Here is a 25,795-nt window from a genome sequence, read left to right as displayed (position 1 = left end):
ACATCACCACTGTCCAGCCAAATCGTGGCATTGGTCCCTGAACCTAGTCCAATAACACCACCATCTGCATTTTCCAGCAAGAGGCACATACTGGCAAACCTTCATTCCGCTTGAAACTTGGTTAATATTGTAACAGCACTGCAAGGGTAAAAGAGTTCCACAGCGGAGGACTCAAGTAAAGCAGTGCGCCCCTGAATAACTCAGTACTCACCCCCACCCCACTAAATATCACTCATACAGCAGGGCTGTGACGACAGGGTATATTGGGCAGAAAATAGAGGGACTCCAGCACAGCTACTAAACTCATTTTTACGTTTTATTTCGACTACATTGGCACAGTGACGTCCGTGCCAGCTACATGTAATGCTAAGACATTGATTATAACAAAAAAAAATGTTTATGCACATTTAGTTTATATTACATGATACAATTATGTATGTATTATTAAATGCCAACCTGTATAGCTGTTCTGTAGAGTAGTCGACAATAAACACAAATAAGATAGCTGTAGATGAGTCTTCTGAAAAATGAAAAGGAAAATGTCACATTGACATACAGACCAATACATCATTTTCCTAATTATGGTTTTGATCTATGTATCACAACTTGTTCCAAATTGAATGCATAGACACCTTATGGTGAACATTAGAGATGAGTGAACTTACAGTAAATTCGATTCGTCACAAACTTCTCGGCTCGGCAGTTGATGACTTTTCCTGCGTAAATTAGTTCAGCCTTCAGGTGCTCCGGTGGGCTGGAAAAGGTGGATACAGTCCTAGGAAAGAGTCTCCTAGGACTGTATCCACCTTTTCCAGACCACTGGAGCACCTGAAAGCTGAACTAATTTATGCAGGAAAAGACATTAACTGCCGAGCCGAGAAGTTCGTGACGAATCGAATTTACTGTAAGTTCGCTCATCTCTAGTGAACATATGTTAAAGCATAAATATTGACACAATTGACGCCACAACAGATGACCACTTATTATAAGTAGTGTAGCATCTGGTGTCCATTTTTTCAAGACAGTGGACAGGGCAACGCATAAAGATGTGTTACCCTGTCAGGTGCCCTCTCAGATGTCCAACCATCCTGCCTCAAAATTGATGTCCTGCAAAGTTTCCCTCTGGCGTGATTTGCGGGTAAAATCATGCAAGAACTGATACCAATCTTTTCTTTTTGACAGTTCACATTCATCAAGAATCTAAATTTAACCTCCTGAGCGGTATTCCCGAGCGTGACTCGGGGTTAATTTTCCCTGCCAGAATCGGTAACCCCGAGTCACGCTCGGGGTAGAATTACAGAGTTCCCGGCCGGGCTGCACGATATATCGCAAAAGCAATGCGATATAGCGATGCGGCCCCCCGGGAAAACTTGCGATTATCTGCTCTGGTTGGCTCGCGTTGCGGGGGCCGGCCAGAGCAGGTAAAGAAAAATACTAAAAGTCAGTGTTTCCCTACCAGGGGGCCTCCAGCTGTTGCAAAACTACAACTCTCAGCATGCTCGAACAGCCAAAGGCTGTCCGGGCATGCTGGGAGTAGTAGTTTCACAACAGCTGGAGGTACCCTGTCAGAAAAACACTGAGCTAAATGTAAAAGGAAAAAGTAGTAAAATAAAAAAAACTTTTGCTCACCTAGTCCCGGTCCCTGAAGATGTCGTTCCCCTCCGTGCGCTCTGGTCCCTGCTCTATTCATCTTACAGGACCTTTCACTTTTCAGCCAATCACAGGCCGCAGTGGTGTAAAGCCTGTGATTGGCTGAAGGGGAAAGGGCTTGTTCTGCAGCAAATACACTAGGTTTGAAAACTGCCCGGCAAACCCAGTGTATCCTGCTGCAGAACAAGGTGACAAGGGGGGGATAGGAAGAATGTGACAAAGGGGGGAATGTGACAGAGGGGGGGATGTGACAAGGGGGGGGGATGTGACATGAAGGGGGGGGGGAAATGTGACAGGGGGAATGTGACAAGGGGGGGGGGAATGTGACAAGAGGGGGGAATGTGACAGGGGAGGGGGAATGTGACATGAAGGGGCGGATGTGACAAGGGGGGATTTGACAGGGGGAGGGGAATGTAACATGAAGGGGGAGAATGTGACAAGGGTGGGGAATGTGACAAGGGGGGGAATGTGACAGGGGGGGAATGTGACAGGGGGGGAATGTGACAAGGGGGGGAATGTGACAAGGGGGAGAATGTGACAAGGGGGGGAAGAATGTGACAAGGGGGGAAGAATGTGACAAGGAGGGGGGAGAATGTGACGGGGGGATGTGACAAGGGAGAGGGGGAATGTGACAAGGGAGGGGGAATGTGATGGGGGAGATGTGAAATGGGCGGGGGGAAGATGTGAGATTCAGTGCAAAAAATTGTACCGCTTTTGGTACAAATTTCCAGAAAGAATCATACCGCCAGGGAGGTTAATGCCAGATGGGTGATGCTTATGACAGGGTAACACAACTTTCTGCTTTCACCTGTCCGTTGGCAAGAAACAATGGACGCATGAGTCAATACAATTTATGCCAAGTTTTCATAAGTTATTCAATCAGTTGTGTCAATATTTAGGGTGAGACCACCTATGCAGGATACCTGATATATGTGAACCACACCATATAGCGCCACCTCTACCCTGTTAATATGTATTTTGAATACCATGTTACACAATTAAATTATTATGTTTTATTTTCAGATTCATTAATTGTGAGGAATACAATTTTGCATTCTGTTGCCTATGTAGCTGGCTCTCCTTTATTTTGGTATAAAAACAATAAAATGGAGGGGAGTGCTTATTTCTCTAAAATTTTATAATTTTTTTTTATTAATTTATATTATACGGTTTAGTAATGGAACCAATCGTATAGATGTAGTCCATTACAAACGCAGGGATTAGCGTTTGTGCCAAAAAATAAATAACCAGGAAGCGGTAACCTCCAATTATTACCAAGTTCACAACCTAAAACGAGGTACCGGGAAGAGCCGGTACCAACAGGCCCAGAGCGTCCAAAATGGTGAACCTGGGCCTAGTTGTTAACAGGCTGGTGTTTTTTAGTCTGGGGAGGGCCAGTAACAATGGTCCTCGTCCACTCTGGTAATGTCAGGCTCTTGCTGTTTGTTTGCTATCTGTCAGAGACTGAAAAAATGGTGACATACACGTTGTTTGTCAAAAATAATTACCAAGATGGGAAAAAAAAAAAAACGTGTGCAGTTCACCATATTTTCATTCTCAGCCAGATACCAACCAAACAGCAACAGCCTGACGTTACCAGGGTGGGTGAGGACCATTGTTACTGGCCCTCCCCAGCCTAAATAATGCCAGCCTGTTACCACCTAGGCCCAGGAGCGCCATTTTTGATTCTCCAGCCCTGTTGGTACCGGCTCTTCCTAGCACCCTTGTGGCGGTGGGTACCAGGGTAATAATGGGGGGGGGGATAGCGCTAGCTGGTTTTGGCGCTAAAGCTAAGCCCTGACTTAGTAATGGATTCTGTCTACAAGACAGTTTCCACTACTTAGCATTATAATGTAAATTTATTACACAAAAATAAAAAATTACAACACGTTTTATAAAAATTTTATTGAAAGAAGCACTACCACACAAGCTGTCAAAATATTTTTTTGAATTTACAACAAAATAAACGTAGTCCATCAGACAGAGTTGTAGCCCTTCACACGTATCTGAAATAAAAACTAAAAAAAAAGTTACTACATGCATGGCACTCACCCCTGTGGAGAACGTTTTTTTTTATGTGGATGCTCCAACTTTTGATAAAAAACAACCCCCATTTCCTGTGTGGGAATGATGGGAGTTGTAATTTAAGAAACATGTTGAGCCTAAAGATTTGCAACAGCAGAAGGCAACCTGTTCCTAAAATACAACCCTTATCATGGGAGTTGTTGTTTAGAAACAGTTATTCATGTGTCTACTAAAATTACTGATGATGAATATAATGAAGTATATGTTTATTGGTCTCAAGAATGTTTTTATCATGTCAGTAAGCAATACATACACACACTCATATATATATATATATATATATATCTATGGATATATATATATATACCGTATTTATCGGGGTATAACACGCACCCTCATTTTACCAAGGATATTCGGTTAAAAAAAATTTTTTACCCAAATATCCATGGTAAAATGAGGTGCGTGTGTGCGCGTGTATACCCCGATATACCCCCAGGAAAGGCAGGGGGAGAGAGGCCGTCGCTGCCCGCTTCTCTCCCCCTGCCTTTCCTGGGGTCTCGTGCGCTGCTGTCGGCCCTTCTCACCCCCTGGCCGATAGCCAGGGGGAGAGAAGCGGCGCCGACAGCCAGGGGGAGAGAAGGGGCAGCGGCACCCATTGCCGGCGCCGCTGCCCCGTTGCCTCCCCCCCATCCCCGGTGGCATAATTACCTGAGTCGGGTCCGCGCTGCTCCAGGCCTCCGGCGTGCGTCACTGACGTCATGCGCCGCGCCGTTCAGCGCATAGCAACGCCGGGGACGCACGCCGGAGGCCTGGAGCAGCGCGGACCCGACTCAGGTAATTATGCCACCGGGGATGGGGGGAGGCAACGGGGCAGCGGCGCCGGCAATGGGTGCCGCTGCCCCTTCTCTCCCCCTGGCTATCGGCGCCACTTCTCTCCCCCTGGCTATCGGCGCCGGCACCGATAGTCAGGGGGACAGAACGGGCAGCGGCGCCGATAGCCAGGGGGTGAGAAGGGCCGACAGCAGCGCTCTAGACCCCAGGGAAGGCAGGGGGAGAGAAGCGGGCAGCGACGGCCTCTCTCCCCCTGCCTTTCCTGGGGCGGTATCGGCGTATAACACGCACACAGACTTTAGGCTAAAAATGTTAGCCTAAAAAGTGCGTGTTATACGCCGATAAATACGGTATATATATATGGATATATATATATATATATGGGTATATATATATGGGTGTGTATATATATGGATATATATAAGGATATATATATATATATATATGGGTTTATATATGTATATGGGTATATATATATATATATTTTTTTTTTTATATATGGGTATATATATATATATATATATATGGGTGTATAAATATATATATATATATGTATATATATGGGTATATATTATATATATATATATATATATATACCCACACATACATATCCATATATACTCACACATACATACCCATACATACCACACATACCCATACACACCCACACATACATACCCATACACACCCACACATACATACCCACCCATATATATATATATATACATATATACCCATACACCTATACATATATACCCATACATATTGTGCTGCCTTCGCAATGTATTTTACATGCTTGGCACTCAGCAGGGTCTGTTCCTTTAAGACCCTCCATTTTCTTGAAGCCTAGAGGCGGGCCTTCTCTCTAAAGCATAGGGCTAGATCCGGCATGTCTCATTCATGCCAGCTCCAGCCACCACAGTGACCAGATCCACAGGACTTCTTAAAGCTAATACAGACTGCAAATCTGATAAATACCAAAGCCTGTGAGTACGGAATTGTTAGTTAGCCTGTGTAGAGAGATGCTAGGCATTTGTAGATAGATAATGTGTTTTCAGTGTGTAGTAAGTGAGCACATGTTAGACCCTATCTATGTATTAGCTATGCATAATGTAAGGCACTTGAATAGCCATGCTTACATTTGTCTTTCATATGTTTGTTTTACAGTTTTACCGCACTTTCATTATATCTCAGTAAAGATTACATCAGTTAAGCAAACCAGCGTGTCTTTCCTTGAGATTCGGTATAAACTTGATGTGAAGCTGTGTCCACGAGACAGCGGAGACATTATAGTAAAAAGGCTTTTAAAACGTTATCAGAAGCAGTTAATCAGCTTTGAATCGTCCGCAGCAGTAAAAAAGACTCATAAATCCTGTGCCCTGCAGTCTGTGTCGGAGTAAGGGCGCGAAGCACTAGAAAGTGAAACTAATTCTCTCACGTGCTATAACACCGCTGTGCTGTGTCCAGTCATCATCATTATCTACGCTGCCAGCTAAATCAAGATGCAGAACCCAGAGAACAGCACTCTGACAGTTAACCCTCAATGCTCCTATAAAGAGGAAGACACCTTGCCAAGAAGTAGATCTAGGTGCACAACATTGTCTAGAGCATCCAGTCAAACAAATCTAACTTCGGTTAGCGCCGATGCATCAAGATTTAAACGCCATAGTTCTAGACACTCAAGCACCACCAGCCTGTCATCCGCTAGCGCCATAGCAACTAAGGCAAGAGCAAAAGCAGATGCAGCTTGTGCAATGGCGTCCTATGCAAAGCAGGAAGCTGAATTGATGAAAGAACAAGCAAAAAGTGAATCTGAAGCACTTAGAAGAGAAGCTGAATTGATGAAAGAACAAGCAAAAAGTGAATCTGAAGCACTTAGAAGAAAAGCTGAAGCACTTAGAAGAAAAGCTGAAGTGCAAGCATCTTTACACTTACTGCAACAGCAGAAAAACGCTGCAGCAGCCTTAGCCGAGGCAGAAGTTCTCACAAGGGCTGCTGAAGCTCAGTTCGCTGACATAGAAACCCAGATGTCACCCCTCAGCGCAAGCCAACGTACCCATGAGTACATACAGTCACAAGCAACCATGTACACTGACCAGCAGTTCAATGACACACCAAGGCCATCATTGACTCCACCAGCAATAAGCAACTTTGATACTATGCAACACTGCAAGACTGAATCAGAACCTCAGGGTAGGAAGTCAAGTGGTCGCATGCTCAGAGACCAATCTGCCAACCTGACAAGAGTGCAAACGGATGCTGATGTACTCCCTCCTCAAGCAAATACAAGTCTGGATTATAGCAGAAAGACTTACAATAGAGGAGAACAAAGCAGACTTAGTCAAGTACCTCATCAGCCTTACCAGCCGCAGCCATACCCTGAGTTTACACCCAGGAAGTATTCACCAGATGCAGCAAGAGCTACAGAGGTAGCAAGATTCCTGATGCGCCGTGAGATAGTGAGCGCTGGTCTCATGAAATTCGACGACCGTCCAGAAAACTACTTGGCCTGGAAGTCATCTTTCCTAAGCGGTACCCAAGACTTAGATCTGACAGACAGAGAAAAGCTTGATCTGCTCGTCAAATGGCTAGGACCAGAGTCCACTGAGCAAGCCCAAAGAATCAGATCAGTACATGTTCATGACGCAGCAGCAGGACTTGCAATGGTGTGGAGGAGACTAGAACACTGCTATGGGTCACCTGAAGTGATTGAAGATGCTCTTCTGAAGAGGATAGAAAACTATCCAAGAATGACAAACAAAGACAATCAAAAGCTGAGAGGGTTTGGGGACCTACTCTTAGAAATAGAAGCCGCTAAGTCTAGTGGATATCTGCCAGGTCTCTCATACTTAGATACAGCACGTGGAGTTGATCCCATAATCGAGAAACTTCCTTTCAACTTGCAGGAAAGGTGGGTCACTCAAGCATCAAGATACAAGAAAGAACATCGAGTCGCATTTCCATCATTTGCCTTCCTTGCTGAATTCATCGTAGACCAAGCTGAAACACGCAATGATCCAAGCTTTGCTTTCCTGAACAAGAGAACTGCAAGCTCCCCAAAGGTAGAGCAAAAACATCCAACGCCTTACAAAGAACGCAGAGCAACAGTTTCTGTACGGAAGACAGAAGTCTCGCCTGAGTCTGCAGTCAATCAGGAAGACAACACAAGTAAGAAAGTTGAGGAGCCAGACAAAATATGTCTCATCCACAACAAGCCTCATCCACTAAGAAAATGTCGCAGTTTCAGAAGTAAGACGTTAGAAGAGCGCAAAGCTTACCTTAAAGACAATCACATTTGTTTCAGATGTTGCGCTTCAATTCAGCATCTTGCAAAAGACTGTACAAAAACAATAAAATGCACAGAGTGCAACAGTGACAAACACCTGTCAGCACTGCACCCAGGACCATCACCATGGAAACAAGAAGTTCCAGCAACTCAAGAAGATCATGGTGGGGAGCAAGGCGAGAGTACAACGCCAGCAGTAACCTCAAAGTGTACTGAGATCTGTACAGAGCAGGGCCGCCCCAGATCATGTTCCAAGATATGCTTAGTCAAGGTGTATCCTGCAGGCTTCAGAGAAAAAGCAATCAAGATGTACACAGTCTTGGATGAACAGAGTAACAGATCTCTGGCAAAAACAGAGTTCTTTGACCTCTTCGGTGACAAAGGAAGTCCAACTCCATACACCCTGAAGACTTGTTCTGGAGTTGTAGAGACAACAGGGAGAAGAGCAAACAACTACATCATTGAGTCATTAGATGGAAAGACAAAGGTGACTCTTCCTATCCTCATAGAATGTGATGAGATACCAGACGACAGGTCAGAGATCCCCACACCTGAAGTTGCTCGTCATCACCCCCATCTGGTGCGAATAGCAGACCAGATACCAGCACTAGATCCAGATGCTGCAATCATCCTTCTACTTGGGAGAGATATCCTCAAAGTGCACAAAGTCAGAGAACAGTACAATGGGCCACACAATGCACCATTTGGACAACGCCTTGATCTCGGATGGGTCATCTTTGGAGAAGTATGTCTAGACGGACTCCACAAACCAGAAAAGGTAAATGTCTACAGAACACATCTGTTACAGAATGGTCGTACATCTTGTCTTTGCCCATGTACCAACAGTCTACACATTAAAGAGAGACTTGTAAACCCAACACATCATCCGAGTATCCAGAGGTGCATGGAAGACTTCGCCTCAACTGGAGATACAGATGAACTGGGCTGTAAGGTGTTTGAAAGAACACGAGATGACGACAAGCTAGCACCCTCGGTGGAAGATACTCTCTTCCTTGAGATCATGGACAGAGAAGTCTTCAGAGACAAATCAGGCAGCTGGGTAGCCCCTCTACCCTTCCGGTCACCACGCCATCGCCTTCCTGACAACAAGGTACAAGCAGAGAAACGCTTCACCTCGTTGCAGCACATGCTACAAAGAAAGCCAAATATGAAGAAACACTTCCAAGCCTTCATGCAGAAGATCTTTGATAACGATCAAGCTGAAAGGGCACCACCACTACAAGAGAACCAAGAACACTGGTACTTACCAATATTTGGGGTGTACCATCCTCAGAAACCAGGCCAGAAACGCGTAGTATTTGACTCTAGTGCGAAGCACAAAGGCATCTCACTAAATGATGTCCTTCTCAGCGGACCTGACCTGAACAATACACTCCTTGGAGTACTCATCAGGTTCAGAAAAGAACTCATAGCAGTGACAGCAGACGTACAACAGATGTTCTACTGTTTCCTTGTTCGTGAAGATCACAGAGACTACTTAAGGTTCCTGTGGTATACAGACAACGACTTTAACAAAGAAATCACAGAGTACAGGATGAAGGTACATGTGTTTGGAAACAGCCCTTCTCCAGCTGTAGCTATCTACAACCTGAGACGAGCAGCACAGCAAGGTGAAAGACATGGTCAAGAAGCCACACAGTTCGTCATGAAGAACTTCTACGTAGATGATGGACTTGCTTCTTTCTCCAGCAACGAAGAAGCTATCAACGTCCTGAAAAGTACAAGAGAAATGTTGGCAGAATCCAACATAAGACTGAACAAGGTAGCTTCCAACAGCAACAGAGTCATGGAAGCATTTCCAATGGAAGACCGTGCTAAAGACCTCAAAGACTTGGATCTAGGAACAGAATCACCACCCTTGCAAAGAAGTCTTGGGATTAGTTGGGACCTGAAGACTGACAGTTTCACCTTCAGGGTCTCCAGAGAAGAGAAGCCATTCACAAAAAGAGGTGTCCTATCTACAGTCAACAGTCTTTACGACCCCCTGGGGTTCGTAGCACCCATCATCATGCAAGGTAAAGCTCTTTTGAGACAGATCACTACTGAGCAAGAACAAAGTGACTGGGACGTACCTCTACCTGAAGAGAAGAAAATGCAGTGGAAGTTGTGGAAAGACTCATTGTTAGAGCTTGAACAACTCAACATCCCTAGACCATACGTATCTGTTTCCTTGTCTGCTACAAAGAGAAGAGAAATATGCATATTCTCTGACGCCTCCACTATGGCTATCGCATATGTCGCCTACCTTAGGGTAATAGACACTGAGGGACAAAGTCATGTCGGGTTCCTCATGGGAAAATCTAAGCTGGCTCCCAGACCGGCTCACACTGTCCCACGTCTAGAACTTTGTGCTGCTGTCTTAGCTGTAGAGATGGCAGACATGATTACAACAGAACTGGACATCGAGATCCATGCAATGAACTTTTATACAGACAGCAAGATTGTGTTAGGATATATTCACAATGCTTCAAGAAGATTTTATACATACGTGGCCAACAGAGTGACACGTATCAGAAAGTCTACAAGTCCAGAACAGTGGCATCACATCAGCACAGACAAGAACCCAGCTGATCATGGGACAAGACTGGTGCCAGCCGCTGCGCTCAAGCAAACTAACTGGTTTGTAGGTCCATCCTTTCTTCGTAAACCAGAAACCAAAGAAACTACTCAGGTAGAGACCTTTGAACTCATAGAACCAGATCAAGACAAAGAGGTAAGACCTCAAGTGACAGTTTGTAGGACTATAGTTACAAGAGACAGTCTGGGCACTCATAGATTTGAAAGGTTTTCCAGCTGGAAGTCGCTGACCCGTGCAATCGGAAAACTTATCTGTCTAGCCAGATCCTCCTGCAGAGCTACCAATACTGATCAGCGTAGCAACGACCACCTTGAACAAGCCAAGGTCACGATCATCAGATGCGTCCAACAGGAAGTCTTTAAAGAAGAAATCCAAGGCCTTCTGAAAAAGAAAGAGATTTCTCAACACAATTCACTCAAGGACTTGTACGCCAAGCAATGGAAACAAGTTCAAAGTCTTGCGGACATTTTCTGGAAGAGGTGGAAACAGGAATACCTGGTGATCTTCCAGCCATGCAAGAAATGGCAAGATGACAAACCCAATTTACAAGTTGGAGACGTTGTCTTACTGAAAGACTCTCAGGCCCACAGGAACGAGTGGCCTATTGGACTCATTGTGGGGACTGATCCTAGTAGTGATGCTAGAGTTAGAAAGGTTGAAGTTAGGATTGTTAGACAGGGCATTCCCAAAGTGTATGCAAGGCCAATTTCTGAAGTAGTTTTACTTCTGTCCAAGGGTTAGTGGCATAACAAAAAAGTATGCCAGGTGGGGAGTGTGCTGCCTTCGCAATGTATTTTACATGCTTGGCACTCAGCAGGGTCTGTTCCCTTAAGACCCTCCATTTTCTTGAAGCCTAGAGGCAGGCCTTCTCTCTAAAGCATAGGGCTAGATCCGGCATGTCTCATTCATTCCAGCTCCAGCCACCACAGTGACCAGATCCACAGGACTTCTTAAAGCTAATACAGACTGCAAATCTGATAAATACCAAAGCCTGTGAGTACGGAATTGTTAGTTAGCCTGTGTAGAGAGATGCTAGGCATTTGTAGATAGATAATGTGTTTTCAGTGTGTAGTAAGTGAGCACATGTTAGACCCTATCTATGTATTAGCTATGCATAATGTAAGGCACTTGAATAGCCATGCTTACATTTGTCTTTCATATGTTTGTTTTACAGTTTTACCGCACTTTCATTATATCTCAGTAAAGATTACATCAGTTAAGCAAACCAGCGTGTCTTTCCTTGAGATTCGGTATAAACTTGATGTGAAGCTGTGTCCACGAGACAGCGGAGACATTATACATATACTGTATACCCATACATATATACCCATACATACATTCACCCTTACATATACTGTATACCCATACACATATATACCCATACACATATATACCCATACCCACATATATACCCATACCCACATATATACCCATACATATATACCTATATACCCATACACCTATACATATATACCCATACATATACTGTATACCCATACATGTATACCCATACATATACTGTATACTCATACATAATTACACCCATATATATATATATATATATATATATATACACCCACACATACATACCCACCCATATATATATATATATATATATATATATATACATATATACCCATACATATATACCCATACATACCTACACACATATATACCCATACCCACACACATATATACCCATACCCACACACATATATACCCATACCCACATATATACCCATACCCACATATATACCCATACCCACATATATACCCATACATATATACCCATACATATATACATATTTACCTATATACCCATACACCTATACATATATACCCATACATATACTGTATACCCATACATGTATACCCATACATATACTGTATACCTATACATGTATACCCATACATATACTGTATACTAGAGGTGCACCGAAATGGAAATTTCAGAACCGAAACGAAACCGGAAAAAAAAAAAATGTCCGGCCGAAACCGATACCGAAACCGAAAATGACTTCTCCCCGTCTTCTGGTAGAATGCAGCACTCCGCTCATTAGATTAGATTCCCCCACATTAGATTGCCAGCTCCCCCACATTAGGTCAGGAGTTCCCCCACATTAATAGGCAGCTCCCCCACAATAGTAGGCAGCTCCCCCACAATAGTAGGTAGCTCCCCAACAATAGTAGGCAGCTCCCCCACATTAGGTCAGCATTTCCCCCACAATAGTAGGCAGCTCCCCCACATTAGGTCAGCATTTCCCCCACAATAGTAGGCAGGTTCCCCACAATAGCAGGCAGTTCCCCCACAATATTAGGCAGCTCCCCCAACAATATTAGGCAGCTCCCCCCACATTTGTAGGCAGCTCCCCCCCACATTAGGTCAGCAGTTCCCCCACAATAGTAGGCAGGTTCCCCACAATAGTAGGCAGTTCCCCCACAATATTAGGCAGCTCCCCACAACAATATTAGGCAGCTCCCCCCACATTTGTAGGCAGCTCCCCCCACATTTGTGGGCAGCTCCCCCCCCCAATATTAGGCAGCTCCCCCCCCCCAACAATATTAGGCAGCTCCCCCCAACAATATTAGAAAGCCCCCCCCCCCAACAATATTAGGCAGCTCCCCCCACAATATTAGGCAGCTCCCCCCCCACAATATTAGGCAGCTCCCCCCCCACATTTGTAGGCAGCTCCCCCCCAACAATATTAGGCAGCTCCCTCCAACAATATTAGGCAGCTCCCCCCACATTTGTAGGCAGCTCCCCCCCAACAATATTAGGCAGCTCCCCCCACATTTGTAGGCAGCTGCCCCCCAACAATAGTAGGCAGGTTCCCCACAATATTAGGCAGCTCCCCCCCCATTTGTAGGCAGCTCCCCCCCACATTAGGTCAGCAGTCCCCCCACAATAGTAGGCAGGTTCCCCACAATAGTAGGCAGTTCCCCCACAATATTAGGCAGCTCCCCCCAACAATATTAGGCAGCTCCCCCCACATTTGTAGGCAGCCCCCCCCCCACATTAGGTCAGCAGTTCCCCCACAATAGTAGGCAGGTTCCCCACAATAGTAGGCAGTTCCCCCACAATATTAGGCAGCTCCCCACAACAATATTAGACAGCTCCCCCCACATTTGTAGGCAGCTCCCCCCACATTTGTAGGCAGCTCCCCCCCCCCCAATATTAGGCAGCTCCCCCCCCAACCATATTAGGCAGCTCCCCCCCAACAATATTAGGCAGCTCCCCCCCAACAATATTAGACAGCCCCCCCCCAACAATATTAGGCAGCTCCCCCCACAATATTAGGCAGCTCCCCCCCACAATATTAGGCAGCTCCCCCCCACATTTGTAGGCAGCTCCCCCCAACAATATTAGGCAGCTCCCCCCAACAATATTAGGCAGCTCCCCCCACATTTGTAGGCAGCTCCCCCCCAACAATATTAGACAGCTCCCCCCACATTAGGTCAGCATTTCCCCCACAATAGTAGGCAGGTTCCCCACAATAGCAGGCAGTTCCCCCACAATATTAGGCAGCTCCCCCAACAATATTAGGCAGCTCCCCCCACATTTGTAGGCAGCTCCCCCCCCACATTAGGTCAGCAGTTCCCCCACAATAGTAGGCAGGTTCCCCACAATAGTAGGCAGTTCCCCCACATTAGGTCAGCATTTCCCCCACAATAGTAGGCAGGTTCCCCACAATAGCAGGCAGTTCCCCCACAATATTAGGCAGCTCTTCCAACAATATTAGGCAGCTCCCCCCACATTTGTAGGCAGCCCCCCCCCCACATTAGGTCAGCAGTTCCCCCACAATAGTAGGCAGGTTCCCCACAATAGTAGGCAGTTCCCCCACAATATTAGGCAGCTCCCCACAACAATATTAGGCAGCTCCCCCCACATTTGTAGGCAGCTCCCCCCACATTTGTAGGCAGCTCCCCCCCCCAATATTAGGCAGCTCCCCCCCCCCAACAATATTAGGCAGCTCCCCCCAACAATATTAGAAAGCCCCCCCCCAACAATATTAGGCAGCTCCCCCCACAATATTAGGCAGCTCCCCCCCACAATATTAGGCAGCTCCCCCCCCACATTTGTAGGCAGCTCCCCCCAACAATATTAGGCAGCTCCCTCCAACAATATTAGGCAGCTCCCCCCACATTTGTAGGCAGCTCCCCCCCAACAATATTAGGCAGCTCCCCCCACATTTGTAGGCAGCTGCCCCCCAACAATAGTAGGCAGGTTCCCCACAATATTAGGCAGCTCCCCCCCCATTTGTAGGCAGCTCCCCCCCACATTAGGTCAGCAGTCCCCCCACAATAGTAGGCAGGTTCCCCACAATAGTAGGCAGTTCCCCCACAATATTAGGCAGCTCCCCCCAACAATATTAGGCAGCTCCCCCCACATTTGTAGGCAGCCCCCCCCCACATTAGGTCAGCAGTTCCCCCACAATAGTAGGCAGGTTCCCCACAATAGTAGGCAGTTCCCCCACAATATTAGGCAGCTCCCCACAACAATATTAGACAGCTCCCCCCACATTTGTAGGCAGCTCCCCCCACATTTGTAGGCAGCTCCCCCCCCCAATATTAGGCAGCTCCCCCCCCAACAATATTAGGCAGCTCCCCCCCCCAACAATATTAGGCAGCTCCCCCCCAACAATATTAGACAGCCCCCCCCCCCCAACAATATTAGGCAGCTCCCCCCACAATATTAGGCAGCTCCCCCCCACAATATTAGGCAGCTCCCCCCCACATTTGTAGGCAGCTCCCCCAAACAATATTAGGCAGCTCCCCCCAACAATATTAGGCAGCTCCCCCCACATTTGTAGGCAGCTCCCCCCCAACAATATTAGGCAGCTCCCCCCACATTTGTAGGCAGCTGCCCCCCAACAATAGTAGGCAGGTTCCCCACAATAGTAGGCAGCTGCCCCCCCACAATATTAGGCAGCTCCCCCCACATTTGTAGGCAGCTCCCCCCCACATTTGTAGGCAGCTCCCCCCCACATTAGGTCAGCAGTTCCCCCACAATAGTAGGCAGCTTCCACCCACTCCACAGACATACAGCTTCCAGCCATATACAGTGTATGGCTGGAGGCTGTATGTCTGTACTGCTGCCCCCACAGTGATCCGGTCACCGCTCCTCCGGCCCGGGGCCACATCTACTGCTATGGCCTATGGACCATAGCAGTAGGTGCCGGGACCGGAGGAGCGGTGACCGGAACACTGAAGAAGATGACGCGGTCACTTACCAGGCCCCGGCCAGCGCGCATTATCTTGCGACGATCCTGCGGTCCTCCTGCTTCTCTTTGGTTGTACGCACGGGACGTCAGTGACGTCCCGTGCGTACGACCATAGAGGCGGAGAAGCGAGGGACCGAAGGAGGATCGCAGGAGGACGCCGGGGAATGGTGAGTGACCGGCGGACATCCTTATGTCCCGAAAAGATTTGCCGGTCCGGGCATGCTGGGAGTTGTAGTTTCACAACAGCTGGAGGCCCCCTGGTTTTTAGTATACAGTATTAGGTTTTATATGCGCTGGCCGGCCCCCACCTGCAGCCACACACGGGAGCCGGCCCGGGCACATAAAAAGAAGTATTCCTATCCCGGAGAGCGCCCCCCCCAGATGTTGCGCACCGCCCACGAGTGCCTGTTTGCAACTTGTGCTGTGGGCGGGCAGGGGAGGTGGGTCATTATCGGCACATTTTTTGTTGTTTCGGCATTTCCCCGAAACAGCTATTTTCGGCCGATATGTATCGGCCGCCGATATACTGAATCCCTACTGTATACCCATACATAATTACACCCATACATATATATATGTATATATATATATATATATATATATATATATATATATATATATACACACACCCATACATAAACCCATACCCATACCCATATATACCCATACACCTATACATATATACCCATACATATACTGTATTCCCATACATAATTACACCCATAAATACATGTATACACCCATACATACATATATACACATATACCCATACACATATACACCCATACACCTATACATATATACCCATACACCTATACATATACACCCATACACATATACACCCATACACATATACATACACACCCATACACATATACATATACACCCATACCCATACCCATATACATATACACCCATACACATATACACATACACCCATACACATATACACCCATACACATTTACATATATACCCATACACCTATACATATATACCCATACATATACTGAATACCCATACATATATACCCATACATACCTACACCCGTACATATACTGTATACCCATACATAATTACACCCATACATATTAATATATATATATATATATATATATATATATATATATATACACACACACACACCCATACATACATATATAAACCCATACACATATACATATACACCCATACACATATACATATACACCCATACACATATACACCCATACATATACACCCATACACATATACGTATACACCCATACATGTATACATATACACCCATACACCTATACATATATACCCATACATATACTGTATACCCATACATATATACCCATACATACCTACACCCATACATATACTGTATACCCATACATAATTACACCCATACATATTTATATATATATATATATATATATATATATATACACACCCATACATACATATATACACCCATACACATATACACCCATACACATATACATATATACCCATACACATATATACCCATACATATATACCCATTCACATATACATATATACCCATACACATATATACCCATACACATATATACCCATATACATATACACCCATACACATATACATATATACCCATACACATATACCCATACACATATACATATATACCCATGCATATATACCCATACATCTATACATATATACCATACATATACTGTATACCCATACATATACTGTATACCCATACATTATATATATATATCTATATATATATATATATATATATATATAAATATGTATGGGTGTAATTATGTATGGGTATACAGTATATGTATTGGTATACAGTATGTATGGGTATATATGTATGGGTATACAGTATATGTATGGGTATATATGTTTAGGTGTATGGGTATATATGTATGGGTATATATGCATGGGTATATATGTATATGTGTATGGGTATATATGTATATGTGTATGGGTATATATGTATATGTGTATGGGTGTATGTGTGTATGTAAATGTGTATGGGTGTATATGTAAATGTGTATGGGTATATATGTATATGTGTATGGGTATATATGTGTATGGGTATATATGTGTATGGGTATATATGTGTATATATGTGTATGGGTATATATGTGTATGGGTATATGTATGGGTATATATGTATCGGTATATATGTGTATGGGTATATATTTATATGTGTATGGGTGTATATATGTATGGGTGTATACATGTATGTATACATACATGTATGTATACACCCATACACATATACACCCATACATATATACACCCATACACATATACACCCATACACACCCATACACATATACACCCATACACATACACATATACATATACACCCATACACATACACACCCATGCACATATACACCCATACACATATACACCCATACACCTATACATATACACCCATACACCTATAAATATACACCCATACACCTATACATATATATCCATACATATATACCCATACATATACTGTATACCCATACATACCTACACCCATACATATACTGTATACCCATACATAATTACACCCATACATATTAATATATATATATATACACAGACCCATACATACATATATACACCCATACATACATATACACCCATACACACATACATATACACCCATACACACATACATATACATATATACCCATACACATATACATATATGTTTCAACTTGGTTTTTATTAAAGGATTTTAGAATGTAACAAAGGATAAACAAAAGACAATAAATGGGATAATAATGCTGCAGACATGACATATAATGGACTCACAATAACCGCACTAATACTTAGTATAAATGACGTGTGGATCTGATGTCGCGGAAGGTCCGGACTGATCTCCAATATGAACACGGTAATAGGGAAGATCTAACCAGAAGAGTCCAGTGGGTGGGGGAATATAATGGTGTATACATGTCCATATACACGATGATCTGTGAGATCCTGGGTTATGTAGGATTTGTCAGCAGTGTAAATAATGGGGTATAATAAGGGGTAATAACAATACCACCTAACTGTATAATAACAAAGAACACAATGTTCAGTATGAGACCTTCATGTTCTAGTAAACAATAGATATGGAGATTTAGTGCTACAATTATATTATAAACTATTATAGGAAACGCCACAAAATCAGAGTTGTTACTATTATTATACTCACTATTATTATTGATATGAATGGGAAGTAATATTCCGGATTCACCAGGTGCGTCCCCATCTCCAGTTTTGCTATATTTAAGCTCAGTGTGTGATGTCATATGTAATACACGTAACTGTCCCTGATCCAGTATCCAGGTATTATATTTTGGTCCAGCAGTGATGTCATGTGTGATGTCATATGTAATACACGTAACTGTCCCTGATCCATTATCCAGGTATTATATATTGGTCCAGCAGTGATGTCATGTGTGATGTCATATGTAATACACGTAACTGTCCCTGATCCATTATCCAGGTCTTATATATTGGTCCGGCTGAGGCTTAGAGCAGAATTTACGTGGAACCATCACAGAAGTTATTGGCCGATTGAGGGAATTTTGTAAACCAGGATTTCCATTTGTGTCTCATCTTTTCCCCACACCCTTGTTGATTTGCCAGAGCCCATTCATATGACCCATTGGTGGAGACGTTATCGATGACTTCTTGGATGTCTGGGATATTTGGAGTTTTCCAGCGCCTCGTAATGAGGAGTCTGGATACATGAAATATGTGGCATATGGGGATTCGCTGGGGGAATGGAATATTCTCTATGTCAATAAATAACAGGGCCAACTCAGGGGTTATCTGTTATCACCTTGAGACTACGTTGTTTTGTCTCTCTGTTTAAAGTCAGTCATGTTGTTTGCATCTATATACACGTTTATCAGGTGTCAGGATGTGATTGTGGTACTTGTGACCGTCTGCAGGCATTCTCCATTGTATGCAATTTTTGCTGGGGACATCGCCCTTAGCAGCGGTTGACAAGTGCAGGGCCTCCACCCCAGCGAAGGTGCACAATTGCACTTGGGGTTGAGTTTCCTGCTATAGCCATGTCCATGCAAATATAAGCCGGCAAGCGTCTTTTAAGGCTTATACCAATGCACCCTTTTATCTTATTGGGTAGCATTGGGGGTTTCACCTGTGAGGCCTGCTATATATAAACCAGCAAGGGTGGGGCTTGTAGCCTGTCTCCCCCCTCCCATTGTATGTGTGCTGAGTTCACACTGGAGGCGACTGGGGAGCAGTCTGCAAGTTGGACCTTAGGCTGCTGTATATCTGGTTCCTGGTTCTATGCATCTGGCCAGGCAAAAAAGGTTGGTGGTTAGGTCCCGCATAACATGAGAAACCTTGGCGTGGTGTGCGGGCTCAGGTATGTCCTTCATATAAGGATATACTGGCTAATGTCTCATTTTTACATCAGTTTTGAGGATTAGCTAATATCATTGTATATATTTACCACAGGATTGAAACCCCACTTTTGTCCATAGGTGCGGGTCCTCTACCCCATTGTATGAGTGCACAATTGCACTTGGGGTTGAGCACCTGTTATCACCTTGAGACTACGTTGTTTTTTCCAACTCAGGGGTTAATGAGATCGGGGAGATCAATAAATCATTAATCAATGAATTTATATTTGACCAAAAGTGCTTGAGCTTTGGGCAGCTCCATAGAATATGTTTGATGGATCCAATTCCACCGCAGTCCCTCCAGCAATCCATAGAAGCGAAAGGATACATTGTAGATAGACGGAGCGGCGTATAATGCCATCTCATTAACACTTTAGCATACGATTCCCAGTGGGAAGCACATCGGGTAGACTTCTTAGCCAAGAAGAACGCTTTCTCCCATCTCATGGAATTCAACGTTAATTTGAGATCGTTCTCCCACTTTCCTAGATGGGAGAATTTTGCCTCATTATATCCGTTTTCATTAAAGAATTTATAGGACCACGCTAAACCTTTCTCTAGGTATGAGTGCGGATTGTGTAGGGTGTCTGCTAGGAATTGGGGGAGGTTGACATCTTTATGGGATAAGTTTTTAATGGATTTCTGTATTATTTGGAATGTAGCTTCCTCTATATCTGGGAGGCCATAGCGGAGCTGTAATTCATGGAAGGAAAGAAGACGGTCCCCTTCAAAAAGATCTGAGACATATTTTATTTGCTTATCTGACCAGGTGGAGACGTCCTGCAAGGAGGTGTATAGGACGAGGGAGGAGAGGGGAATATTACATTGGGAACCAGAATGGGGATTTCTCTCTGACTTGCTGTAATCTGCCCACAGTTTTAGCATTGCTTTGACTGGTGGTAGAACAGTAAATCTTTTAATAGGAAGCAGTTTTCCTGCGACTAGTAATACATTTGACCAATTGTCTACATTTAGCGTCTCTTTCTCTACACGTTGCCAACCAATGTTGCCACGTTCTGGTATTAATCAGGCTTTGGTTTGGGATAATATGGTGGACTTCCAGTAAGCCTCTATATTTGGCAAACCAAATCCTCCATCTTTAATGGGGCCTAGAAAAATCTTTTGTGCGACTCTCGGAGGGGAACCCCCATATAAATTTCAGGAGTTGTTTCTGCAGAGCATTGAATATATATTTGGGAGTTGGGATAGGTAGGGCTCTGAACCTATACAAGATTTTCGGTAAGATAAACATCTTATATAAAGTCAACTTACTCAGCCAGCCTGTCTCATTCTTACTTATATCATCTAATTCTTTACCCAGGGATGTTATTAAGTTGGGGTAATTACTTTTAATAAGATTTCTTGGATTATTAGTGATTTGGATACCTAAGTAGGTTAATGATTCTTCTGCCCATTTGTAAGGAAATTTTTGACCAATGATGTCCTTCTCCTCCCTTGACATATGTATACTCAATAAGTAACATTTCTTCTCATTTAATTTATAATAGGAGACTTTACCGAAGTCATCCAGAAGTTTTTGAGTTGTCAGGAGTGAGGAGAGTGGGTCTGATAGAAGAAGAATGACATCATCAGCGTAGAGGCTGATTTTATTTTCACTGATTGAATGATCAATTCCTTTAATGCTGGGGGATTTGCGAATTAGAGAGGCGAAGGGCTCCATCACTAAAGAGAAAACTCCTTCTCTGCATTTAGTGACAAGAGCAGAGAAGGCGTCCGTTTATGATCTGCTAGAGCCACTAGGTCTATTACTCGTCTGGTGCCATCATAGGTTTGACGGCCTTTAGTAAACCCAACCTGGTCCTCACCAATGATGAAAACGGTTGGCTATAAGCCTTGCATACAGTTTTGATATCTTCATTTAATAATGATATTGGTCGTAGGGCTGAGGGCCAGGTGGGGCTTTTACCAGGTTTGGGTAATGTGACAACATGCGCTGACAGCATCTCTATCGGAAACTTACCAGACCTCATAGTCTCATTAAAAACCTTTTCCAATAGAGGCACCAGGGTATCTGCAAAGGTTTTATAATAGAAAGTAGAATAACCGTCCGGGCCAGGGGATTTATGGAGTTTGGCTTGTCCGATTCCTGTATGAATTTCTTCTGAGGAGAACGGCCGTGATAAGAAGCTATTGAATTTGTCAGGAATTTGAGGGAGATCACATCGGTCTAGGAAGCTGTTAATTTCTTCTAGGTCTGGCTGATGAGTATTGGGGTCTTTATTCAGATTATATAAGTCATAATAATATTTACTGAATTCATCAGCAATTTCTTGGGGGTGATAAATTTTGTTTTTTGTGGAGGGATTTTCTAGGTGACTTAATCTAGTTTTAATTCGCATTTTATTTATTCTGTTTGCCATTAATTTTGATGATTTATTGAAATCATTATAATAGAGTATTTTAAGTCTCCTCATTCTTTTATCGAATCTTGAAACTAATAATTGGCGTAGATGTAGTTTAATCTGTCTAAGTTCAGTCTCTACTTGTTGGGAGTTGTTCTGTTTATGAGATGCTTCTATTTGGGATAATTTGGTTAGAGTTTGGTTTATTTCAGCCTCATGTAGTCTTTTTTGTTTTGAGGTGGCCTGAATGATGAGTCCCCTGATATACGCCTTACTTGAGTTCCACAAGAGGAATTGATCATCAGTTGAAGGAGAATTTATGGCTATAAATTCTGTAAATTTTTCCTTTATGAGCTTTACAGTTTGTGGGTTGCCCAACACAAAATCATTACATTTCTAGATGTAGGTATTGCTAGGGTGGTTTGGAATATGAATTTTTAGAAAAATGGGGCGTGGTCAGACCAAGTGATTTGAGATATTGAGCAGTCTTTGACATAATTCAAAGCGTCTTTTTTCAACAGAAAATAATCTATTCTAGTATAGATTTTATGTGCAGCTGAGTAAAATGTATAGTCTCTTTCGTTGGCGTGAGCGCACCTCCATATATCCAGGAATTCGTGTTGGGCAAACCATTGTTTTAGTTGAGTAGGTGGAGTGGAGCTCTGTGAGGCGGTATCCTCTGAGCGATCAGCAATCGCATTAAGATCCCCCACAACTATTAGCTTCCCCTCAGCTATACGGTTTATTTTTTTTATCAATTTGTTAAGGAAATTAACTTTTGAGCTGTTTGGGCCGTATGCGTTTACTATGGTGAACAACTGATTATTAATCTCACATACAATAATCAGATATCTCCCATTGATATCCCTTAGTATTTCTATTAGGTTGAAGGCGACAAAGTTTCTAACCGCTATTGCTACTCCGGCTGACTTCTTTTTTGAGTTGGCCAAAAATATGTTAGAGAAATTTTTGTTTAAAAAATTAGGATGATCGCCCTCCTTAAAATGTGTTTCTTGTAAACACAAGATGTCAACCTTATTTTTCCTCGCCTCTGTCCAAATTAAGGAACGTTTGAAAGGGCTGTTAAGTCCTTTCACATTTAAACTCATAAATTGGACTGTCATGGTGGATCAGTAGTGAAATGATGTGAGTGAGTAGTGTTTACCTGAACCCTTTGGAGGGTCTTATTCATGGGGAGGAGGAAGCTTCTGCACCCGGTAATTCGGAGGGAGGAATATCGTCTCATACTGAAACACAAAGAAATCTGTGTAAACAACAAAACAAACATAACATTTTCAATTAATATAACCAACAATTAGGAGTAGTGTTGTCGGGAAAGTGCAGATTCAATATCTGCGCAACTGGGGAAGTTGCAGGAAAAAGGGTAAGTTCTTTAACAATTATATAGTTCCTCATGTTGGGTTGCTCCCGGGTACTCGGGACCAATCCGTATTGAGCTTTGAGAATCTTCGCTGATCATCCTTTGGAGCATTGTCAATTTGAATGTCTCATTTCTGAAGGAGCTCTTTGCCTTTCTCCACTGAGGCAATAGAATAGGTTTTCCCATTTCTGGTCAGTAGGATTTTAGTTGGGAACCCCCACTTGTAGGGTATGAGGGAATTGGGAGAGGTCGGTGTATAGAGACAGGTGCTGGAATGGTTCTGGTGGTTTTTTGTAGTTTCCTGCATTCAGCGAGCAGTTGTTCTTTGACATGGAAGTAATGGATCCTGGTGATGACGTCTCGTGGTATCTCTTCCGGTAGATGTTTTGGTTTATATAACCTTTGAGCTCTGTCCACAGTCAGTTCTATGGTGTCCACTGTAGGAATCAGTGTTGCTATGAGGTGTTGGACATATTTTTTCAGGTCCGCATCCTTAACAGTTTCGGGTACACCTCTGATTTTGACATTATTTCTCCTCCCTCTATCCTCCATGTCTGCCATTTTGATTTTCATGGCAGAGATTTCCTCTTGAAGAGAAATGACTTTGTCAGTGAGGCCGTTGTGATTGAATGCAACTTCTTCAATTCTCTCATCTATTTCAGTCACTCTTTCTTCTAAAGTGTCCAATCTGTCAGAGATTTTTGTGATGGCGTCATTGAGATCTTTTTTTATAGATTTTCTGAGGGACAGCATCATCTCTTTCATTAATTCTTCTGATGCAGGTGAGGTTTTAGATGCTTGAATTTGTGTAATGGGGTCGTCAGAGTCATCCTCCATATCAGATGGAGTAGAATGGTTGTTTCCGTCGTCCCATCTCCCTTTGTGTGTTTCTGGGCTCGCCGTAGCTGATTTATTGCCAGTTGTATTTGGTGTAACTGGATCTCTTTCTTTCCGTTTGACGTAAGTAGATCTTTGAGGTAGTGCATCACTTGGTGTGACACTTTTTTTAGGTGATTTGTTCCGAATTCTGTTACCTTGTTCTTTTTGAGAACCATGGGAGGTTCCCAATATATCAGATTGCAATAGTTCCATTTCAGTACGGCGTACATGGTGAGTTTTTTGTTCTTTGTTCTCAGATGTTTTTTTAATAGAAGGATTGTTGGAGGTTTTCCATTTATTTTGAGGATTGGAGGCCATTTTGGTGTAAGTAAGATGAGATATAAAGACTGTCCACTAGAGGGCGCAGTGAAGTTGTGGCACTTCAGGGGTAATTGCACTTTATATGAAGGAAAGAGACAGTGAGGACTTTCCTCCTGTGTGATCTCTTCAGGTTATTGCTGAGGAACAAGTGTATGAGCTTTATAATGAGCACAGAGATATAGAGAGGAGCTGTGTAGTGCTGGCAGGTAGGTCACTACACTGTATATATACTCTGCATTCCTGGGACAGTTATGTCTGTATTGTACTCTGTATTGTACTCTGTACTCTGTACTGTACTCTGTATTGTATTCAGTACTCTGTATTGTACTCTTTATTTGTATATCTGTAGTCTTAGGGCACTGTATACAGCAGTTATATACTCTGTATTGTACTCTTTAGTTATATGTCTTGTGGTGTTAGGGCACTGTATACAGCAGTTATATACTCTGCTCTCAGCTGTTCAGGCTGTATTCTCCTCAGGAGCTCTGTACTCTGTATTGTACTCTTTAGTTATTTGTATATCTGTAGTCTTAGGGCGCTGTATACAGTAGTATATACTCTGCTCTCAGCTGTTCAGGCTGTATTCTCCTCAGGAGCTCTGTACTCTGTATTGTACTCAGTACTCTGTATTGTACTCTTTAATTATTTGTATATCTGTAGTCTTAGGGCACTGTATACAGCAGTATATACTCTGCTCTCAGCTGTTCAGTAGTATTGAGCGGCATATGTCATATTCGAATTTGCGATATTTCGCGAATATATGGACGAATATTCGTCATATATTCGCTAAATTCGCATATTCATAATAGTCGCGTTTTATTTTCGCA

General features: G+C 43.5%; 1 protein-coding gene and 1 long non-coding RNA gene across 2 annotated transcripts in view; one reads left to right on the top strand and one right to left on the bottom strand.

Moving 5' to 3' along the window:
* Window positions 1-456: 456 nt before the first annotated feature.
* LOC130291701 (uncharacterized) lies at window positions 457-25,156 on the bottom strand. The gene is made up of 2 exons (XM_056540827.1): window positions 23,553-25,156; window positions 457-520 (listed from the first exon to the last, which is right to left on the bottom strand). Exon 1 carries the CDS (start codon window positions 24,963-24,965, stop codon window positions 23,961-23,963), a length of 1,005 nt encoding a protein of 334 aa, XP_056396802.1. The 5' UTR covers window positions 24,966-25,156; the 3' UTR covers window positions 457-520; window positions 23,553-23,960.
* LOC130291702 (uncharacterized) overlaps window positions 10,884-25,795 on the top strand; it is a 59,855-nt gene continuing 44,943 nt past the window's right edge. The window contains exon 1 of the long non-coding RNA XR_008848009.1: window positions 10,884-11,384. This is a non-coding gene — a long non-coding RNA (uncharacterized LOC130291702). The remainder of the gene's footprint in view (window positions 11,385-25,795) is intronic.

Source organism: Hyla sarda, chromosome 9 (assembly GCF_029499605.1).
Source record: "Hyla sarda isolate aHylSar1 chromosome 9, aHylSar1.hap1, whole genome shotgun sequence".
NCBI classification, from domain to species: domain Eukaryota; kingdom Metazoa; phylum Chordata; class Amphibia; order Anura; family Hylidae; genus Hyla; species Hyla sarda.
This window is presented reverse-complemented; position numbering and strand designations above follow the sequence as displayed.